This window comes from Taudactylus pleione, unplaced genomic scaffold (genome assembly GCF_031769625.1).
Source record: "Taudactylus pleione unplaced genomic scaffold, aTauple2 ptg000282l, whole genome shotgun sequence".
Classification (NCBI taxonomy): Eukaryota; Metazoa; Chordata; class Amphibia; order Anura; family Myobatrachidae; genus Taudactylus; species Taudactylus pleione.
In genome coordinates this window covers 6,059,234-6,080,143 of record NW_028284684.1, presented here as the reverse complement: position 1 = coordinate 6,080,143, position 20,910 = coordinate 6,059,234, and the positions used below count along the sequence as shown (strand labels likewise).

At 50.4% G+C, this 20,910-nt stretch overlaps 1 protein-coding gene across 1 annotated transcript in view; it reads left to right on the top strand.

Annotated features, from left to right (window-relative positions):
- PIWIL1 (piwi like RNA-mediated gene silencing 1) overlaps positions 1-14,383 on the top strand; it is a 414,830-nt gene extending 400,447 nt beyond the window's left edge. The window contains exons 20-21 of the mRNA XM_088482106.1: positions 12,807-12,954; positions 13,035-14,383. Coding sequence (XP_088338232.1) covers positions 12,807-12,954; positions 13,035-13,151 — 265 coding nt within the window. The 3' untranslated portion in view covers positions 13,152-14,383. The remainder of the gene's footprint in view (positions 1-12,806; positions 12,955-13,034) is intronic.
- Positions 14,384-20,910: the final 6,527 nt, after the last annotated feature.

Sequence of the window (20,910 nt, the reverse complement as noted above, 5' to 3'; positions counted from 1 at the left end):
GGGGTCACAGCTAGCGGTGACCCCAGATGCTCCGGACCATGGCCGGATTCAAGGGGGACAGAGGTAAGCAGCGGGGTCCCGCGGTGGGTCCCCGCTGATCACATGGTCCTAAGTCCCCAGGCAGGGGGCTCCCTGGGGACTGGCTGCAGCGTGGAGCCAGGCGACCAACCTGCGCTTCCACTACCCCCTGGGACAGCGGACCGCAGCAGAGCGGTAGCGCTGCGGCGTCCCAGGGGTTAAATGCATGCCAGGGGAGCGCGCCTTCCCTGTCTCACAGCCGGCGCCTCCCCCGCTGCACACAGCCCTCTCTGCACTGTGCTGACTGGTCCTGTGTCAGCGCTCCTCCCCCAGGCCAGCTTCTCTCTGCTCCTCGGCGGCCATCTTCTCTGCAACGCATGGTGAACGCTGCTGGAAGTCTGGAAGGAAGCATCGTGGTCTGGGTCCCCCCGCATACCTCTCCTCCGCTGTGGCTCAGGTCTGTGTATGCAGCGCTGTGTCCTACCAGGCCCTGTGTCTGTGTAGTTGAGTGATCAGCGCTGTTAGTGCAGGAATTGTTATTTCTCTGCATTGTATGTGACTGTGCTAGCGCTGCCTGTAACTTTTCTTCTCTAAACTGTCAGCTTTATTACTGTCCCTGTTCTTTCTGCTAAAGCCCTTGCGGTGCGGTGCGGTGCTGCAGGGTGGTCTCTCGCCTATTTAATACTTAATTGGTGAGAGAGGTCACATACGTGGTGCCATCATGTCTGAAAGTGATTTTCCCCTCCGGCTACAGTGTACCACGTGCAAAGTACCGTTAGCGGAGGGGGAGGGTAGCGCGGAGGGCCTTTGCCGGCAGTGTTTGTCCATGGCGCGGCCTATTACGGTTACAGCACCGGTACAGGAGCCGCCCTGGGCTTGTTTCGCTCAGGCGTTAACAGCTTTAGTGGGCCAGTTAGCTCCGCAGCCCGCGTTTACTCCGATGGGTTTGTCCCAGCAGTCTGTGGTGTCGTCACCCATGCAGGGGTTCCCACGACAATTGGTGGTACCCCACAGTCTCCCTATTTCCCCGCTCCCGGGTTCTCAGGAGCCAGCGTGGGTTCACTCCCTGACGAGTTCTGTACAGCACTTGTCGGATGTGTTGCAAGGGGAGTCTGTGATGCGGTCTCATAAAAGGCCGGTGGCGTCTCTGTCCGCTCCTTATGAGGATGACGAAGGGACGTCTGATGATGGGGAGATTCTAGATCCTTACGATCAGGAACCTCTCCATACTAAGGACGCTGATGCTAAGTCCAAAGTATATATTCCTGGACTTATTCGGGCGGTCCGCACAGCCTTGGTGATTGAGGACGAAGTTCCCCCAGCGGCTAAATCTAAGTATGCCTTTTTCAAAGATGTGAAGGGCGATGCCACAGTCTTTCCTCTTTCGGGTCAGTTGGTGGACCATTTAGAGGAGGCGTGGAAACAACCTGGCAAAAGATACCAGCCGCAGAGACGCCTGGCGGTGGCTTATCCGTGCGCGGATAATTATTTTGCGAAGTGGGAATCCCCTCCACAGGTGGATTCTCACGTGACCCGTCTTGTCCGTAGTGCCACATTGCCGATGCCATCCATGTCCTCCCTTAAGGATGCTACGGACCGCAAGGTAGAAATCTGCCTGAAGTCCGCTTATTCCCTTGCAGGGGGGGCAGCACGGCCGGCTATGGCCATTTGCTGGGTTGCCAGAGCGATGGAGCGCTGGGCGGATTCATTAGAGGCTTCTTTTGAATCCGACTGTCCGGCCGATCAGGCGGAGTTGATTGGCAATCTCCGTGATTCGGCCACCTACATCAACGAGGCGGCTCTAGACATTAGTACTCTGGTGTCTAGAATTTCTTCAGCAGCGGTAGCTGCTCGTCGCACCTTGTGGCTGCGATCCTGGAAGGCGGACGCAGATTCCAAGAAAGGTCTGGAAGCGTTGCCGTTTACCGGAGAAGTTCTCTTCGGTCCGGATCTGGATAAGATTGTGGCCACGCTGGCGGCAGCCAAATCTGCCTGTCTCCCGTCGGCCGCTGCTCCTTCTGGTTCGGGACCATCGTCCTTTCGGTCATCTAGGGCCCAGGGCAGGCCCAAACCACAGTCGTTTCCTCGACAGGCTGGCCCTAAGAAATCGGTCAAGCCCCGGAAGCAGGCATGGAGTACCAGACGTCCGGCCCCCAAGCCAGATGACAAGCCTGCGGCCTGACGGTCCGGGCCTCCCTTTGGGGGATCCCAGGGTGGGAGGCCGCCTGCTACAGTTCGCCCAGTGTTGGTCGACCACTACGACAGACACTTGGGTTCTGGAGGTGGTTTCCCACGGATACGCCCTCTCCTTCCGGCACAGACCCCCGGCTCGCTTCTTCACCACGGGTCTCCCATCAGACCGGAACAAGGCTACGGAGCTGCGGAAGGTATTGCACACTATGCTCCAGGCTGGAGTTATAGTGGCGGTTCCATTCTCCCAGAGGGGCCAGGGTTTCTATTCAAATCTATTTTTGGTACAGAAACCCAATGGGTCATATCGTCCGATTCTCAACCTCAAAGCACTCAACAAGTCTTTGCGGGTCCCGAAGTTTCGGATGGAGACCCTACGGTCCATCATTCTGGCGCTGGAACCTGGGGACTACTTGGTGTCATTGGACATACAGGACGCTTACCTGCATGTCCCTATTCTTTGGCGCCATCAACAGTTCCTCAGGTTTGCAATCAGCAACGACCACTTCCAGTTTCGGGCGTTACCTTTTGGCCTGGCAACAGCACCACGTGTTTTCACCAAGGTGATGGCGGTCATGGCGGCTTCTCTGCGGCTGCAGGGAGTCCGCATGTTGCCGTATTTGGACGACCTGTTATTGGTGGCAGGATCTCCAGAGCTCCTGTTACGCCACTTGGACCTGACCATTGCACTGCTGCAACGGCACGGCTGGCTAATCAACTGGCAGAAGTCCACTCTAATCCCGTCTCTGAGGATTCTGCATCTTGGAGCCTTATTGGACTCGGGACAGCAAAGGGTCTTCGTGACGGAGGACAAGATCTCTGCTTTACAGTCAAGGGTGCGCAGTTGTCTGCACAGCCGCCGGGTGTCCTTACACTCGGCGATGAGGTTACTGGGCTCCATGGTGTCGGTGTTCGACATGGTGGAATACGCCCAGTTTCACTCCAGACCTCTGCAGCACCTTATCCTGTCCAAGTGGAACGGGCTGACTCAGTCTCTGAAGTCCCAGACGATTGTGCTCACCCAGGAGGTTCGCCTGTCCCTTACGTGGTGGTTACAGACGACCCACCTCAACAAGGGACGTCCGTTCTGGGTTCCAAATTGGGTCCTGTTGACAACGGACGCCAGTCTTCGGGGCTGGGGAGCAGTTTCGGGTCCACACTTGTTCCAGGGCAGGTGGACGCCGACAGAAGCGGAGCTTCCAATAAATATCTTGGAACTCCGTGCGGTCTTCAATGCTCTCCAGCAGGCACAGCGGTTTCTCCAGGGTCGCCAGGTGCAGGTCCAGTCGGACAACGCTACCACCGTGGCCTACATAAACAGGCAAGGAGGAACTCGCAGTCGGGCGGCTCTCGTAGAGGTCTCTCGGATCCTGGTTTGGGCGGAGCGCAATCTTCCGGCCATATCAGCGGTCTTCATCCCGGGAGTGCTCAATTGGGAGGCGGACTTTCTAAGTCGCCAGGACGTTCATCCGGGGGAATGGTCCCTGCACCCGGACGTTTTTCAACTACTGGTGGACAGGTGGGGTCTTCCAGAAATCGACCTCATGGCGTCCCGGCACAACAACAAGTTGCCGGTGTACGGGTCTCGCACAAGAGACGAAGGGGCGTCTCTGGTGGATGCTCTGTCCGTCCGGTGGACGTTCCGGTTCGCATACCTGTTCCCTCCGGTCTCCCTTCTTCCACGGGTAATCCGGAAATTCAAACAGGAAGGAGGGACGCTCCTGTTGATAGCTCCCGCGTGGCCCAGACGGCACTGGTTCTCAGACCTTCAGGGTCTGTCCGTGGACATTCCTCTGCGGTTGCCGCTACGACCGGACCTTCTGTCTCAGGGTCCTTGCCTTCACCCGGACCTGACTCGGCTGTCTTTGACGGCGTGGCTGTTGAGACGGCCATGCTGAGGTCCCGGGGGTTTTCCAGCTCTGTGGTGCGGACCATGTTACGAGCTCGGAAACCGTCTTCCGCGAGGATATACCATCGCGTGTGGCATACGTTCTTCCAGTGGTGTCGACCGAGAGGTTATGCACCGCGGGAGTTTCGTCTGTCTCGGATTCTCGCCTTCCTGCAAGCGGGACTAGATCATGGGCTTCGCCTTGCTTCTTTGAAGGTACAGGTTTCGGCCCTATCTGTCTGGTTTCACCGTAGGATTGCTACAATCCCGGATGTGCGCACCTTTATGCAGGGTGTTCTCCGCATTCAGCCGCACTTTGTTCCACCTGTGGCGCCTTGGGATTTGGCTGTGGTCCTGAGGGCTCTCCAAGGACCGCCGTTTGAACCACTGGGCTCAGTGGATCTTAAATGGCTAACAGCTAAGACTGTTTTCCTTCTGGCCATTGCTTCGGCCAGACGTGTTTCTGAGTTAGGGGCTCTTTCTTGTAGACCCCCTTTCTTGGTTTTTTATGGGAACAGGGCAGTGCTCCGCACTCGGCCCGAGTTTCTTCCCAAAGTTGTTTCCCAGTTTCATATTAACAAGGAAATAGTTGTTCCGGCCTTTAACTCACCGGGTCTTTCCGTGGGTGAGGCCTCTTTGGATGTTGTGCGGGCCTTAAGGACTTATGTTGAACGCACTTCTTCGTTTAGGAAGTCGGACGCTTTGTTTGTCCTCTTTGGCTTCCGTAAAAAGGGTTGGCCTGCTTCAAAGCAAACTTTGGCAGCCTGGATCCGTATGGCTATTTCTGAAGCTTATCTTCATGAAGGCCTACCGGTCCCTCCTTCTCTGAAGGCTCATTCCACTAGGTCTGTGGGTCCTTCGTGGGCAGCTCGACGTGGTGCCTCGGCAGTTCAGATCTGCAAGGCTGCTACGTGGTCTTCTGTCCATACCTTCGTGAGGTATTACAGGTTTGACACCTTCGCCTCTCAGGATGCTTCCTTCGGGCGGCGGATTCTCCTTTCTGCACAGGAGCGTCCCCACCCTTAAAGGATACTGCTTTGGGACATCCCCAAGGTATCCTGTGGATACCCTATGGACCCTGAAGTAGAAAATATGAGATATGGTAAGAACTTACCCTTGTTATCTCTATTTCTACGAAGTCCATAGGGTTCCACAGGACTCCCGCCCTGTCGCACCTGTGCTGCAGATGGGCTTTGCTCTGGTCACCGGTTTTCCGTCTCCCTCTGGTGAGAATGTGATTCTTGTATGTGTCCAGATCTTTGTTCTCTCTCTTCCTTCTCCTCCTCCGGCCTATGGCTTGGTAACTAACTGAGGTGCCTTGGCTCGGGGGCGGGGTATAGGAGGGGGACCTAGTGCATCCTGGGAGGCTGAAAGCTTAACTCTTTGGTGCCCTGCGACTGACGTCACACCTATACCCCAAGGTATCCTGTGGAACCCTATGGACTTCGTAGAAATAGAGATAACAAGGGTAAGTTCTTACCATATCTCATATTATAGAGGATGAGGCACCGGTTCCTAAGTCGAAGTTTCCTAGTTTCAAAAAAACTAGGGTGGCTTCTGCGGTGTTTCCCCTGTCGGATCAGTTGACGGATCATATGGCGGTAGCTTGGCAGGCTCCCAGTAAGAGATTCCTTCCTCAGAAGCGGTTGGCTTCTAATTATCCCTTCCCTGAGGCACATTGTAAAAAATGGGAAACTCCACCGGCGGTGGATTCCCATGTCACCCGTTTAACTCGGGGCGCTACTTTACCATTACCGTCGATATCCTCGCTGAAGGATCCCACGGACAGGAAAGTTGAGACTTGTTTAAAGTCTATTTACTCCCTCTCCGGGGCGGTGGCCCAACCGTCCATGGCCATCTCCTGGGTGGCCACGGCCATTGAGGGGTGGGCCAATGGATTGGAAGGTACCTTCTCGGATGACGCTCCGGATGTCCAGCGGGCGTTGTTGGGACAGATGAGGGACGCTGCTTCTTACATTGGAGAAGCTTCTTTAGATGCTAGTCTGCTGACTTCGCGGGTATCGGCTGCAGCGGTGTCTGCCCGCCGATCCTTATGGTTGCGGTCCTGGAGAGCGGACTCTGATTCAAAGAAGGGCCTGGAGGCCTTACCTTTCAATGGGGAATTACTATTTGGTCCGGACTTGGACAAAATTGTGGATACCCTGGCTAAATCCAAGTCAGCCTTCCTCCCTTCGGCGGCACTGCCTGCTAAGGTTCGGAGTTCGGCTTTTCGTTCCTTTCGGGTTCAGGGGAAGGCGAAAGGTCAGTCCTTCCCGAGACAATCTGCGAGTAAGACTGCCTCTAAGCCCAAGAAGCAAGCCTGGAGTGCACGGCGCCCTTCTTCCAAGCAGGAAGATAAACCTGCGGCCTGATGGGACGGGCCTCCCTCTGGGGGACCTCAGAGTGGGAGGCCGACTTCTTCTATTTGCCCAGTGCTGGCACAATACCACCACGGATGCCTGGGTTCGAGAAGTGGTCTCCCAGGGGTACGCCCTGTCTTTTCGGTACAGACCACCCCACCAGTTTTTCTGCACGAGTCCTTCTCAGGACAAGACCAAGGCGTTACGGATTCAGGAGGCTATAGAGCCCTTGCTGAAAGCAGGGGTCATTGTTCCCGTTCCTCAATCACAACAAGGGACGGGGTATTATTCGTCTCTGTTTCTGGTGCAGAAACCCAATGGTTCTCATCGCCCTATCCTCAACTTGAAGTCTCTGAACAAATTCCTCAGGGTTCCCAAGTTCAGGATGGAGACGTTACGTTCCATCATTCTGGCGATGGAACCGGGGGATTACATGGTGTCCCTGGATATCCAGGACGCCTACCTCCATGTTCCGATAGCACCTTCGCACCAGCGGTATCTGAGGTTCGCTATCCTTCAACACCACTATCAGTTCCGGGCGCTACCCTTTGGTCTCTCCACGGCGCCGAGGGTGTTCACGAAGATTATGGCGGTCATGGCCGCAAATCTTCGGAACCAGAATGTTCGGCTGCTGCCGTATCTGGACGACCTCCTGTTGCTGGCGAGCTCCCCAGAGGTACTGCTTCAACATCTCCACCTGACGATCGCTTGCCTGCTAGCACACGGGTGGTTGATAAATTGGAAAAAGTCCTCCCTGATTCCATCACAGCGGATGGTTCATTTGGGAGCCCTGCTGGATTCGCGTCAGCAAAGGATCTTCCTGACTCCGGAGAAGGTCGCCTCCCTACAGCTGCGGATACGCAGTTGCCTGAGCAGTTGCCGCCTTTCGGTCCATTCGGCAATGAGAGTTCTGGGGTCCATGGTGTCGACATTCGACATGGTGGAATTTGCCCAGTTCCATTCCCGGCCCCTGCAGGGGCTGATTCTATCGGAATGGAACGGGTTACCTCACCGGATCCGCTCTCAGGTGCTGGTGTTGTCTCCGGACGTTCGGCAATCTTTGGCTTGGTGGCTTCAGACAGCTCATCTGGTCGAGGGGCGCCCCTTTTGGATCCCGGACTGGGTCCTGCTCACGACGGATGCCAGTCTCCGGGGTTGGGGGGCAGTGACCGGCTCATTGTCTCTCCAGGGTCGTTGGTCTGCGGAAGAAACTCTTCTTCCCATCAACGTCCTGGAACTGAGGGCTGTATACAGGGCCCTGCAGTCGTCCGGCCCCGCTCTTCACGGAAGGGCGGTACAGGTGCAGTCCGACAACGCCACCACGGTGGCGTATATCAACCACCAAGGAGGAACTCGCAGTCGGGCAGCGATGTCGGAGGTGTCTCGCATCCTGACTTGGGCGGAGGGTCACATTCCAGCGATCTCGGCGGTCTTCATCCCTGGAGTCCTCAATTGGGAAGCGGACTTCCTCAGCCGTCACGACGTGCATCCCGGGGAATGGTCGCTTCACCCAGAGGTGTTTCAGCTACTCGTGGACAGGTGGGGACTGCCGGAGCTGGACTTGATGGCCTCCCATCACAAGTTGCCCGTTTACGGGTCAAGGACAAGAGACGCAGGCGCAAGTCTGGTGGACGCGCTGTCGGTGCAATGGACGTTTCACCTGGCGTATCTGTTTCCTCCGATATCCCTACTTCCTCGGGTTCTGCGGAAATTCAAGCAGGACGGCGGCACGCTAGTGCTGGTAGCTCCGGCGTGGCCCAGACGTCCTTGGTACTCCGATCTCAGGAGCCTCTCCATCGACGCTCCGCACCTTCTTCCTCAGCGTCGGGACCTGTTGTCTCAAGGGCCCTGTCTTTACCCGGATCTGGGTCGGCTGTCTTTGACGGCGTGGCTCTTGAGACAGCCGTCTTGAGGTCTCGGGGCTTCTCCAGTTCGGTTATTGGTACCATGCTCAGGGCACGCAAGCCTGCTTCTGCACGGATTTATCACAGGGTGTGGCACACTTACTTTCAGTGGTGAGTCCAGAAATTATGATCCTCAGGTGTTCTGAGTTTCTAGGGTCTTGGAATTTCTTCAATCAGGATTGGACCTCGGCTTACGCCTTGCATCTCTGAAGGTTCAGGTTTCCGCCTTGTCTGTGTGGTTTCAACGGCGGATTGCAATGCTGCCGGATGTTCACACCTTTTTCCAAGGTGTTCTCAGGATCCAGCCTCCCTTTGTGCCTCCTGTGGCTCCTTGGGACTTGGCGGTGGTTCTACGGGTCCTGCAGGGTCCTCCGTTTGAGCCTCTTGAGTCGGTGGAGCTCAAGTGGCTGACATTTAAGACCGTTTTTCTCCTGGCAATTGCTTCGGCCAGGAGGGTGTCTGAATTGGGGGCGCTTTCCTGTCGCCCTCCTTTCCTGATTTTTCACCAGGACAGAGCGGTGCTCCGCACTCGTCCTGAGTTTTTGCCCAAAGTGGTCTCGAAGTTCCACATTAATCAGGAACTTGTTGTGCCAGCTTTTCAGTCCCCTGTTGTTTCAGCTGGTGAGACTTCCTTAGATGTGGTCCGGGCGCTTAGAATTTATGTGGACCGGACGGCTTCGGTTAGGAAGTCTGATTCCTTGTTTATCCTCTTTGGTTTTCACAAGAGGGGTTGGCCTGCCAACAAACAAACGTTAGCCCGTTGGCTTCGTTCCGTTATTTGTGAGGCTTATGCACAGGAGGGTTTACCTGTGCCAGCCTCTGTTAAGGCTCATTCCACTCGTTCTGTGGGTCCCTCTTGGGCTGCTAGACGTGGCGCTTCTGCTGTTCAGCTGTGTAAGGCGGCCACTTGGTCTTCTATTCAAACGTTTTTGAGGTTCTATGCGTTTGACACCTTCGCCTCTCAGGATGCATCCTTTGGGCGCCGGGTGCTCCTTTCAGCACAGGAGCGTCCCCGCCCTTAGTTGAACTGCTTTGGGACATCCCCAAGGTCAACCCTGTGGACCCCCTATGGACCCTGAAGTAGAAAATAAGAGATATGGTAAGAACTTACCTTTGTTATCTCTGTTTCTACGAAGTCCATAGGGTCCACAGGGCGCCCGCCCTGACGCACCTGGCTTCAAATGGGCTGTGTGGCTGGTCACCGGTTTTCCGTCTCACATTGCTGTGTGTATGGTTTCTTGTGTGTTCCAGTCTTCCTTCTCTCTGTTCCATATTCTCCTCCGGCCTAGGCTGCTTACCAACTGAGGTGCCTGTGGCTCGGGGGCGGGGTATAGAGGAGGACCCAAGTGCATCCTGGGAGCTAAAAGCTTAACTGTGTGGTGCCCATGGATCCTGTTCCAGCTATAACCCCAAGGTCAACCCTGTGGACCCTATTTACTTCGTAGAAACAGAGATAACAAAGGTAAGTTCTTACCATATCTCTTGTTTTGTGCACCTGCCGCGATAATTCTATTCTTCAAAACACCTGCCGCATACTTGCAGAATAGCCCTGAACCTATTTCCCTATTATACAATTTTTTCCCAATTTATTTTTTTCACCCCAATTTTTAAATTAATATTTTGGGGTGTCCCTATTTTTTTAAAAACTTTTTGACACAATTCTTTTTTAAATGTCATTCCCAGGGGTGCAGGCTATTTTTTTTAAGCCTGCACCCCTAAACCCCAATTCTGCACTTTTTTTCGACACCTATTCAATGGTGAAAAGTTATCCCCGTTTTTTATCAAAGAATTTTTGAAAACTGCGATAAGTCTTTGAAATTGAATACGGTGTAAAAGTAAAACCTGCGATAATGACGTCATACCTCCGATATTAACGCAAAAACGATGTTTTCGCTCCCATATTGAATACCCCTGTTAGAGTGATAACCTCAATAAGGTCTCGGTGGGTAAACCACACTGAACAGCAACTCGATGTGGCATCGATTCCACAAGTAGACGGAAGAGGTTGGGTATGAAATGCAGACGGCCGGGAAGCCGTCTGACTAAATCCCGACGCCTCAATTTCAAACAGTCGAAATCCCAACTGGGGCTACTAAGTACCGTAACCCTCCCCTCTTCCCCCTCTAACCCTCCTTTAGTGGTACCTAACCCTAACTTCCCTCTGGGGGTGCCTAAACCTAACCGCCACCCTCCCTTCATCCTAACCCTCCCAGGGTGGTGCCAAACCCTAAGTCCCCCCGGGGGTCCCAAAACCTATCCCAACACCCCCACGCGGCTAAGCGTTAACACTGCTCGGCTTACCTTCGTTCGGGAAGCCGTCCATCTACATATCGGAGTCATGATTTAGACAGACGGCATCCCGGCTGTCAGCACTTTGACTGTATCCCAGACGGAAGACCTCTGGAGACATGTTTACCCATGCCATCTGGATAGCTTCCCACAGCTCCCTGATATTTGTAGGTGCAAGATTTTGGGTGCGAATGGACACTCATCCCATGAATGCTTGATTAGGTTTTTGTTAGGTGAACGTGGTAGCCACACCATGTGACAACTGTGGTCCATGACCTCAGGGTCTTCGTCTCATTCGAACCCTACCATCAGCCTGAAGCAACTGGAACCGTGATTTATCAGACCATGCCATATGTTGCCAGTCCTCCTGGGTTCAATTAGCGATGTCACAAGCACAGGTGAGGCGCTGTGTCTAGTGCTGTAGTGTTAACAGAGGTCTTCTGCTCCCATATCCCATGGAAGCTAAAGGACACTGCACTGACCTGCTAAATATACATCTGGTACCGCCTGCATTGAATGTGGATGTGATTTGAACTATTGTTGCTTGTCTATGACCTCTGACAATTCTGACCAGGCGTTGCTGGTCACGATAATTAAGCACTCGTGGTCAAACACCGGTGCTTTCCACAGGGGGTAGTAATACCTTCCATGAGTTATTCCCAGTACACACATGACACCGTAGATCAAGGAATATTGAATGTCCGCACAACTTCGGAAATGGGCTGTCCCATACATCGGGCGTCCATTATCATGCCCCGTTCGAACTCCGATAATTCACGTTTCCTTGCCATGAGCAGCCTAACTGGTGTTCAAACCATTGACGCCACCTACAGTACCATATGTATAATATCCTCTCTACTGCTGTCACTCACCACCTCTGCAGTGACAGTTGCTGGTTCACCCGACACTGCTCACAGCTGGGAAATTGCTCATCTTCCCCAACAGTCCTCAGGTCACGCGCCAGTTACAAAACCAGCACAGCTTCATCAGTTTGACTAATATGCTATTTTATATATATTTTTTAATCTTAGTCCAGCACTACATATATAACATTTATCCAATATATACAACATGGAAAGCCTCCTTAGCATATAAATATCAATTAAACATACAAGGTACAGGTTGAGTCTCCCATATCCAAATATTCCGAAATACGGAATTCTTTTTGGCATGACTGAGAAAATGAAACCTTTCATTTTTGATGGTTCAATGTACATAAACTTTGTCTAAGGCACAAATTATTGAAAATGTGTATATGAAACATACCTAAATTTAATGTATGTACACAAACTTTGTTTGAGCCACAAAATTATTGAAAATAGTGTATAAAATTACCTGCAGGCTGTGTGTATAAGGTTTATATAACACATAAATGCATTCTGTGTGTATATTTGGGTCCCATTCCCAAGATATTTCTTTATGATATGCAAATATTCTAAAATACAGAATATTCCGTTATCCAAAATACCCCTGGTCCCAAGCATTTTGAATATCGGAAACTCAACCTGTATTAACATTTGAGGGTTGGTATTCGGAAAAGGAGTTAAAATGTACGCTTTTCTATTCATAATCAGGAGTAATATTGTTCATTTAAAGAAAATATAGTTTAACAATGTCTTAAATGCTGTTAAATATTTTGTGCCAAGACATGTGGCATTTGCTGCCAGTTAGCTGTTAAAATGCCTAATATAAAGGCACACATCCACTAGACGATTAACTTGAGCAATTGAACGATAACGATATAGTCATCGTTCAATAATCGATTGCACAACGCTAAAAAAGATTTCTAAAACGACCAGCGATGCGCGCTCCCCCTGGTCGTTTAGACATTTATCATCGGGCAAATATGTTCTACAACCTGACGATAACGTCAGATTCAGCATGTTTGCAGATGATTGATGTGCCTACACTGAACGACTGCTCGTTCAGTGTAGGCACATCACAGACTGACAAACAACTACACGATTACAATGTCGTAATCGTGGAGTCATTTTAATGTCTATTAGTGGATGTGTGCCTTATCTCGCAGCATCCACAGGTCCACGTAAGATTACATGTCCATAGCCGCATCTCCTATCCACTTTCATGTAAAAATATTTAAGGAAACACCAGGATGTTGTCCTACAGTAATGTGTTTTATTGTAATCTTTCTGTTAGGTATGACTTCTTCATTGTCAGTCAGTCCGTAAGACAAGGGACGGTTTCTCCTACTCACTACAATGTTGTGTATGACAGCGCAGCCTTGAAGCCAGATTATATGCAGAGACTAACATACAAACTCTGTCATCTTTACTATAATTGGCCTGTGAGTATCTATTTTTTAACTTTATTCGTTTTTTTTTTAATACAGAACGAGTTTTCTAAATTTGAAATTTTCTTTTCTAGGGAGTTATCAGAGTGCCTGCACCTTGCCAGTATGCCCACAAACTGGTATTTTTGGTGGGCCAGAGTGTCCACAGAGAGCCACATATGTCACTTTCTGACCGCCTTTACTACCTTTAGGCTCCAAGAATGCAACATGTATGTTTATTGTTCAGCCAATATTATGTTTTCCCCTGTAGTTTGTTAATATTGTCTAGAAAGACTTTAAAAGCCTTGGCACTGTGTATAAGTTGCTGCAAGGAATAAAGTATTTGTTGTTGGGTCTTCTCAACACCATATAAGTTAAAATATTTGTGTCATGTTAAATTGGATATTGCTGTTATTACCGTTCCTTTACACAGACACATGAACCAATAATACCTTTTGTTTATGGATGTGGCATTTTTGCTTTATAGTACATCTGCACTCGCATATATCGCTGAACAATGAGGTAAATCTAAATTCATTTTATAGTTAAAAAGAACATCATTTGATAGAGAAGCTATTTTATTACGACGATAAATTGCAGAAATGCAAAAAAAATGTTTTTGTTCTGCTTTAAAGCTGCTGAAATATGATATTGCAGTTCAAGTACGATTCATTGTCTTTTGAGATCTATGTACTTGCAATAAAGCTCAAGATTGAAAAAAATATAACAGTATTGGAATATTTTACATTGGCAGAAAAATGTGTATCAGACCGACATACATTTTATCTGGCATTCTGACACCCAGCAGTGATCAGACATACAATGTGAAATATGTCACAGTGTCTTGGCCACGAAATCTGGAGACTAAACATTTTCTCATTCCTCCCCTCTTCGAAGGAACAGAGAAAATGTCCATCGGTTTGCCAGCCGAAGTGCATGCACTTGAAAATATTGCATTGGACTGACAGTCTAACACGCTGGACGATTCAGCATGCCCAACCAATTGATATTTTCGGATCAGTCGAGCACATACAAAGTACAATTATCTGGGCGGTCTGCCGATATTAGGTGGGTCGATAAGATAATTGTATAGCATATGCCAAGCATAAGGCATGAAATCCAATTTAAAAAAAATTGTCCCAGCTGTCCCTTCTATAAGAACATGGCACTCATATGGTCAGTGGTAGTTCTCTTTTGGCTGATCACGGCTTGGTATTTGGTTTGGTTAACCTTTTATATATAATGGAAATTGCTTTGGTGCATCACATATCAAGGACCTGCTCTGAAAAGTAAAAAATATTTGGGGGGTTTTGATGCTAGGTTTTTCAATGCATTGATTTGTGGTTTGTTTGATTTACAATAAATGCAGCCATATGTAATTTGTTTGTTGGCTAGAAAGTTTACTTAAATGTTACAATTAAAGTTGGTTCATTTCATTATTGTAATCACGGTATGTTGAAAATATCAATAAAAAGCACTTTAATTGAAAAATGTTAGTTTTGCAACGTTTCTTTATTATTAAATTCTGTGTGTGTGGAATTTTCATTTGTCATTTATGCATAATTAAAACTAGGGGCTATATTTACTAAGTGTGGGTTTTTAGAAGTGGAGATGTTGTCCATAGCAACCAATCAGATTCTACTTTGATTGCTTGTTCTGGGTAACATCCCCACTTCTAAAAAACTGCACTGTAGTAAATATATCCCTAGATGTTTTGTTAGCTATGCATAACTGTAGTGCTCCACTTCGATTAGAGATTCATTTTTATGAATCACTGAAATCTCCTGAGATCGAATTGAACTTGAACAGCATAATCCCTTAGCAAATCTCAAATTTACTAAGAATGGATTTTGCTTTCGATTTTCAACTTGAATTTGATCTTGTTTCCGTTTAAGAAGGGATTTGCTGTTCGATTTTGCATGTTCATGTCCGAATCGAACAGAAAATCCCACTCCAAAACGAACTTCAAAGCCCCAAATGAATAGAACTGCTTCATGCTTTCATTTTCAGCATGAGCAGTTCGTTGTGACATAGATGCATGCATACATCAGTAAGATGCATGCATGTATCTTACTGCAAAGAGTTAATGTTTTAAAAAAAAAAAAAAAAATTAGGTGCTCCCCCCCCCAAAATACACAACCAGCCCTGGACTTTTCATAGCCAGTCCTGGTTGTGTAAGTAAAGGGAAAAAATTGTGTAGGGTTCCCCTATACTTAGCATAACCAGCACCAGGCTCAGATCCGATCCTGGTTCTGGAATTACAGGGGGGAAAATGCGTAGGGTTCCCCTGTAATTTCCACAACCGGACCCTTACTAGCGGGGGGGTAATGTCACAGCCAGGGAAACCCTATCACCGGGTTTCCAGCCAAAACATTACTCCTGACCGCTAGTCAGCCCAGGCCGGGGATCCCTGGGGAGTTGGGGACCCCCCCAATAAAGGCGTCACCCTCTCCAAGGCACCTAGGTTGATAGTCCGGGGCTATCCCCACCACCCGTGGGTTGAGGGTTGATAGTGTAAGTGTAGTGTAAAAAAATATAAGTGTAAACATTGTCTTTATGAGTAGAACTGCAGGTCCCAGCAAGTCTCCCCCGCATGCTGGTACTTGGAGAACCACAAGTACCAGCATGCGTGGCATTAAGGGCCTACTGGTACCTGTAGTTCACCTGTAAAATGTTTAAATAAACACAATACACACACCGTGACAGTATAGTTTTAATACATACACACACATACCTACATTACTTGGAATGGTGCTCTTCTCTCTGTAGGCATCCTAGGTCTTTGTAAAAAAAAAAAACGATGGTTGTTACCTCCCGAATGAAGAGCTCAGACGCGGCTGTTACCTTTGTATGGCCGTGTCTGAACGTCCATTGGCTGAGAGAGGTCAGCCCCCGCCTCTCTCAGCCAATAAACAGCTCCCACCATTGAAGTCAATGGTGGGAACCGCAGAATCACTTTAGTAATCATGCGGCTCTCCAAAATTAAGCACCCCCCCAAGGTTACTTTAGTGCAGCTAGACCAATGATGAGTCTGGACCTCCACTTGTGGCCCTGCTTTGTTGTCAAATTTGTTTGTTATAGCTTGTAACATTTGTTTATCATGATGCTGATAAGTTACAGATAGGGTTCTCTTTGTATTATTTTAACTTATTACTTAGGTTAGGGGTCATTCCATACCAAATCATCACAAAATAAGTAACTTTTCAACCCGACCATCTCAAATTTTCATGAAATGTGGTAGGATGGTAGACGGCATTAAGTAACTTTCATATATAAAATTGTAGCCCTCAGTGATACAAGGTGTTCATACTACAGGATTGTAAACACGACAAATACATTTAAAATGTATGCTTGCAAGGTCAAATAAAACGAATCATAACTTTGCTTCTAATTGTGGTAGAACTTTCTTCTTCCGGGTCCATAGGGATCCACAGGGATACCATGGGGATATTATGGTTGGAGAGACCAGGCACCAAACCGTTAAAGCTTCAGCTCCCTAGGTGCCTCAGGTCCACCTCCATATATACCTCACCCCTAGCCATAGGATTTCTGTTGTTCGTTTGGTGCGGCAGGATCAAGATGCAAGCTTTTATTTTATTTTTATGTTTTTGGGTGGCAGTACTAAGAGTCTGAATTGAGACGAATGTACTGCGACTCCATCTTCCTCTGCCTGGCTACAACACCAATAACTGGGTTGGTGATTTTGGCGGGTCACGGCTGAGCTTGCTAGCATCAATGCTGCGACCTGGACGCACAGAGATGTCAGGTAAGGCGATTCCTTGCTTACGGGGAATCGCGCGCGGCAGTCCTTCTGGTGTCAGAGATGCACCAGATGCCGCTGCAGTCAGGGCCCGGGATTGTCAGAGTCCTCACTACACCACCGGGGCCGTATCGTCTGACACCGGGGATCGGCAACAGTTGCTTCTGCTGCCATGAGGCCAGCGTAATCAGGTGGTTAACACAGCTATGGGGAGGTAGGCGCTCCCCCGGCACCTCCGACCCAGACGCAGTCCCTATGAAGGGTTTTGCGCGTCTGGGTTGCTCTGCCTACCCTCCATGTTTGTATGAGATGCTCACAGTCCACGCTCAGTGCGCCTTGTATCTGTTGGTCTCAGGAGGGTTTGGGTCAGTCTAAGGTACAGTATATAGCTCTCTATTTCTACTTCAGGTTCCATAGGGTATCCACAGGATACCTTGGGGTATAGGCAATGGCGGCAGACATCGAGGCGCAACAGAGTTAAAAATCTTCCATCCTCCCAGGATGCACTGGGGTCCCTTCCTATACCCCGCCCCCGAGCCTCAGGCACTCTGTTTTCGTCGGTGCCTGGCCGAAGTCGGATGCACTGTACAGAGTAGGGGTCTCTAAGGCCCCTGAAGTTTTTCAACGCAGCTGTGGCTGAACACTTAACGAGTGAACAACATGGACAGTCAATTCTGACGTCCATGTCGTCGCTCCTACACCCTGCTAGTACCAGGACGCTGGTACTGATCCGGGGATCCTGGTGGGTAACTGGGGTCACCGCTAGCGGTGACCCCGGTTGCCCGGACTGTGGCCGGACTCAAGGGGATTGCAGGTAAGCGGCGAGGTCCCGCGGCGAGGTCCTTGCCGAATAACACAGTCCTTAGTCCCCAGGCAGGCTGCAGTGTGGACCAGGCTACTGATCCCTGCACTTCCACTACCCCCTGGGACAGCGGGCTGTACAGAAACAGTAATGTCCAGCGTCCCAGGGGTTAAATGCATACCAGGGGAGCGCGCTTTCCCTGCTCGGCAGCCGGCGCCTCCCCCGCTGCACATGGCCTCCCCACTGTGGTTAGGCATCTGCATGCGCTCCTCCCCCGGACCAGCCTCATTTCTGCTCCTCGGTGGCCATTTTCTGAACTGCTTGGCAAGCGCTGCTGGACGCTGATAACGGCGGCATCGTGGTCTGGGTCCCCCCGCATACCTCTCCTCCGGTGCAAGGTCAGTGTATGCAGTGCTGTTTCCTACCAGACTCAGGTCTGTGTAGTTGATACAGCGCAGATAGTGCAGGGTTTTTTGTATTCTGCATTGTATGTGACTTAATGCTAGCTGCTGCCTGTTACTTTCACAACTGTCAGTCATTTTTTTTTTTAACTATCCCTTTCTTCTCTGCTAAAGCCCTTGTGGTGCGGTGTTGCAAGGGGGTTATTACCTCACTATACAGTTTATTGTGAGTGCGGTTGTCACATACAGCTCCGGGTCACACAGTATGTCTGACAGTGAGCTTGAGTTCTCCACTCAGCCTAAGTGTACTATATGCTTCGTACCACTGGCAGAGTGTGATGGTAACTGATGGGTTATGTACGGCGTGTCTTAGACAGGCACGGCCAATTTCTGTCACTGCACCTGTGCAGGAGCTACCGTGGGCTTGTTTTGCTAGGCACTTACAACCCTAGTGGGCCAGCTGGCGACACCCCCTGCGTTTCCCCAGATGGGGGTCTCACAGCAGTCTATGGTGTCGTCCCCTATTCAGGGGTTCCCCAGACAGTTGGTTGTACCTCAGAGTTTTTCCGATATCGCCCCCTCAGGTCATCCATAAACCTGTGTGGGTTAACTCATTGTCTACCTCTGTGCAGCATCTGTCGGATGTTTTACAAGGGGAGTCGTCATTGCAGCCGCAGAAGCGTCAGCTGCAACCTCAGCATGATCAGGATGATGTGACGACAAGTGACGGTGAGATGTTGGACCCAGACACTTCCCGTAATAAGGAGTCTAAGGTCTATATACCAGGCCTCATACGTGCAGTGTGCACAGCCTTGATTATTGAGGATGACGTACCTCCTGTAGCCAAATCAAAATATGCCTTTTTCAGGGATATTAAAGGTGATGCTACGGTGTTTCCCCTATCTGGTCAGCTAGTGGATCATTTAGAGGAGGCGTGGAAAACGCCCGGTAAACGTTACCAGCCCCCTAGATGTATGGCGGTGGCATACCCTTTTTGCAGAAAATGTATTTTTCAAAATGGGAGACCCCGCCACGAGTGGATTACCATGTCACACGTCTAGTAGGATTTGCTACATTGCCAATACCCTCCATGTCCTCCTTAAAGGATCCCACAGATCGCAAGGTGAAATATGTCTAAAATCTATGTATTCCCTTGCAGGACGTGTGTCCAGACCGGCTATGACCGTGTGCTGGGTGGCTAGAGCCAGTGGGCTGATACCCTGGAGGCATCCCTGGACCCAAACTTGTCACCTGAGCAGGTGAAGTTGGTGGGACTCAGCTACCTACATTAATGAGGCAGCGTTAGATATGGGCTTGCTTCCGTCTAGGATCTCCTCGGCAGGCTCGTCGTATCCTGTGGCTGCGGTCTTGGAAGGCGGATGCTGATTCCAAAAAGGGTTTGGAGGGTTTACCCTTCAATGGAGAAGTCCTATTTGGCCCTGACCTGGACAAAATTGTGGCCACTCTAGCAGCAGCTAAGTCTGCGTGCTTGCCATCAGCAACAGTCCCATCAGGGTCAGGTTCTTTCTTTCGGCCTTACAGAACGCAGAATAAGTCCAGGGTACGGTCCTTCCCAAGAAGGACTGCCGCTAAGAAACCTGCAAAGCCTAAGAAGCAGGCTTGGAGTACCAGACGTCCTCCTCCCAAGTCCGATGACAAACCTTCGGCCTGACGGGACGGGCCTCTCTTGGGGGACCCCAAAGTGGGAGACTGACTTCTGAAATTCGCCGGAGCTGGTGTCTGACCACTTCAGACACATGGGTCAGAGAAGTGGTCTCTCAGGGGTACACCCTCTCCTTCCGCAGCAGGCCTCCCAGCCGGTTTTTCACCACTGGCCTTCCGTCCAATCAGGACAAGGCCCGAGAATTCAAGAAGGTATTGCACTCGATGCTCCAGAATGGAGTTATAGTGCCAGTTCCTTTGTCTCAGAAGGGATTGGGGTATAACTCCGATCTTTTTCTGGTGCAGAAGCCCAATGGGTCCTACCGGCCAATACTCAACCTCAAATCCCTCAACAAATTTCTGAGGGTTCCTCGGTTCAGGATGGAGATCCTGCATTCCATTATTTTAGCAATGGAACCTGGGGATTTCATGGTGTCGCTGGATATTCAGGATGCTTTCCTGCATATCCCTATTGTCCCAGCACACCAGTGCTTCCTCAGATTTGCAGTGGTCAAGGACCACTTCCAGTTTCAGGCTCTGCCCTTCGGTTTGGCTACAGCACCTCGGCTGTTCACCAAAGTTATGGCCGTCAACGCAGCCCACCTGCGGTTGCAGGGAGTCCGCCTGTTACCTTATCTGGATGATCTCCTGTTACTGGCGGAGTCCTCAGAAACTTCAGTGCCATCTGCAACTAACAGTCTCTGTATTGCAGTCTCTCAGCTGGCTGATAAATTGGTCCTCCCTGGTACCATCACAGAGGATGCTCCATCTAGGAGCTTTGTTGGATTCCCAACATCAGAGGATATTGGTGACGGGAGAAAAGATCTCTGCGTTACAGACAAAGGTCCGTCTTTGCCTGCAGAGACGCTGGGTGCCTATTCACTCGGCAATGAGGTTACTGGTATCCATGTTCGACATGGTGGAGTTTGCCCAGTGTCACTCAAGACCTCTGCAGAAGCTGATCCTCTCCGGATGGAATGGGTCGCCCAAAGGATAAAGACACAGACTATGGTGCTTTCCCCGGAGGTGCGATTATCTCTGGCCTGGTGGCTACAGACGGCTCACCTGAACAAGGGGCGCCCCTTTTGGAATGCAGACTGGGCCCTTCTGACGACGGATGGAAGTCTCCGAGGCTGGGGAGCGGTGATGGGTCCACACTTCTTTCAGGGAAGGTGGACCTCGGTAGAAGCTGCTTTTCCAATAACCATATTGGAACTGCGGGCAGTATTCAAGGCTCTCCAGCAAGCAAGACAGGTCCTGCAAGGAAAACCTGTGCAGGTACAGTCGGACAACGCCACCACGATGGCATACATAAACCGCCAAGTAGGGACTCGCAGTCAGGCGGC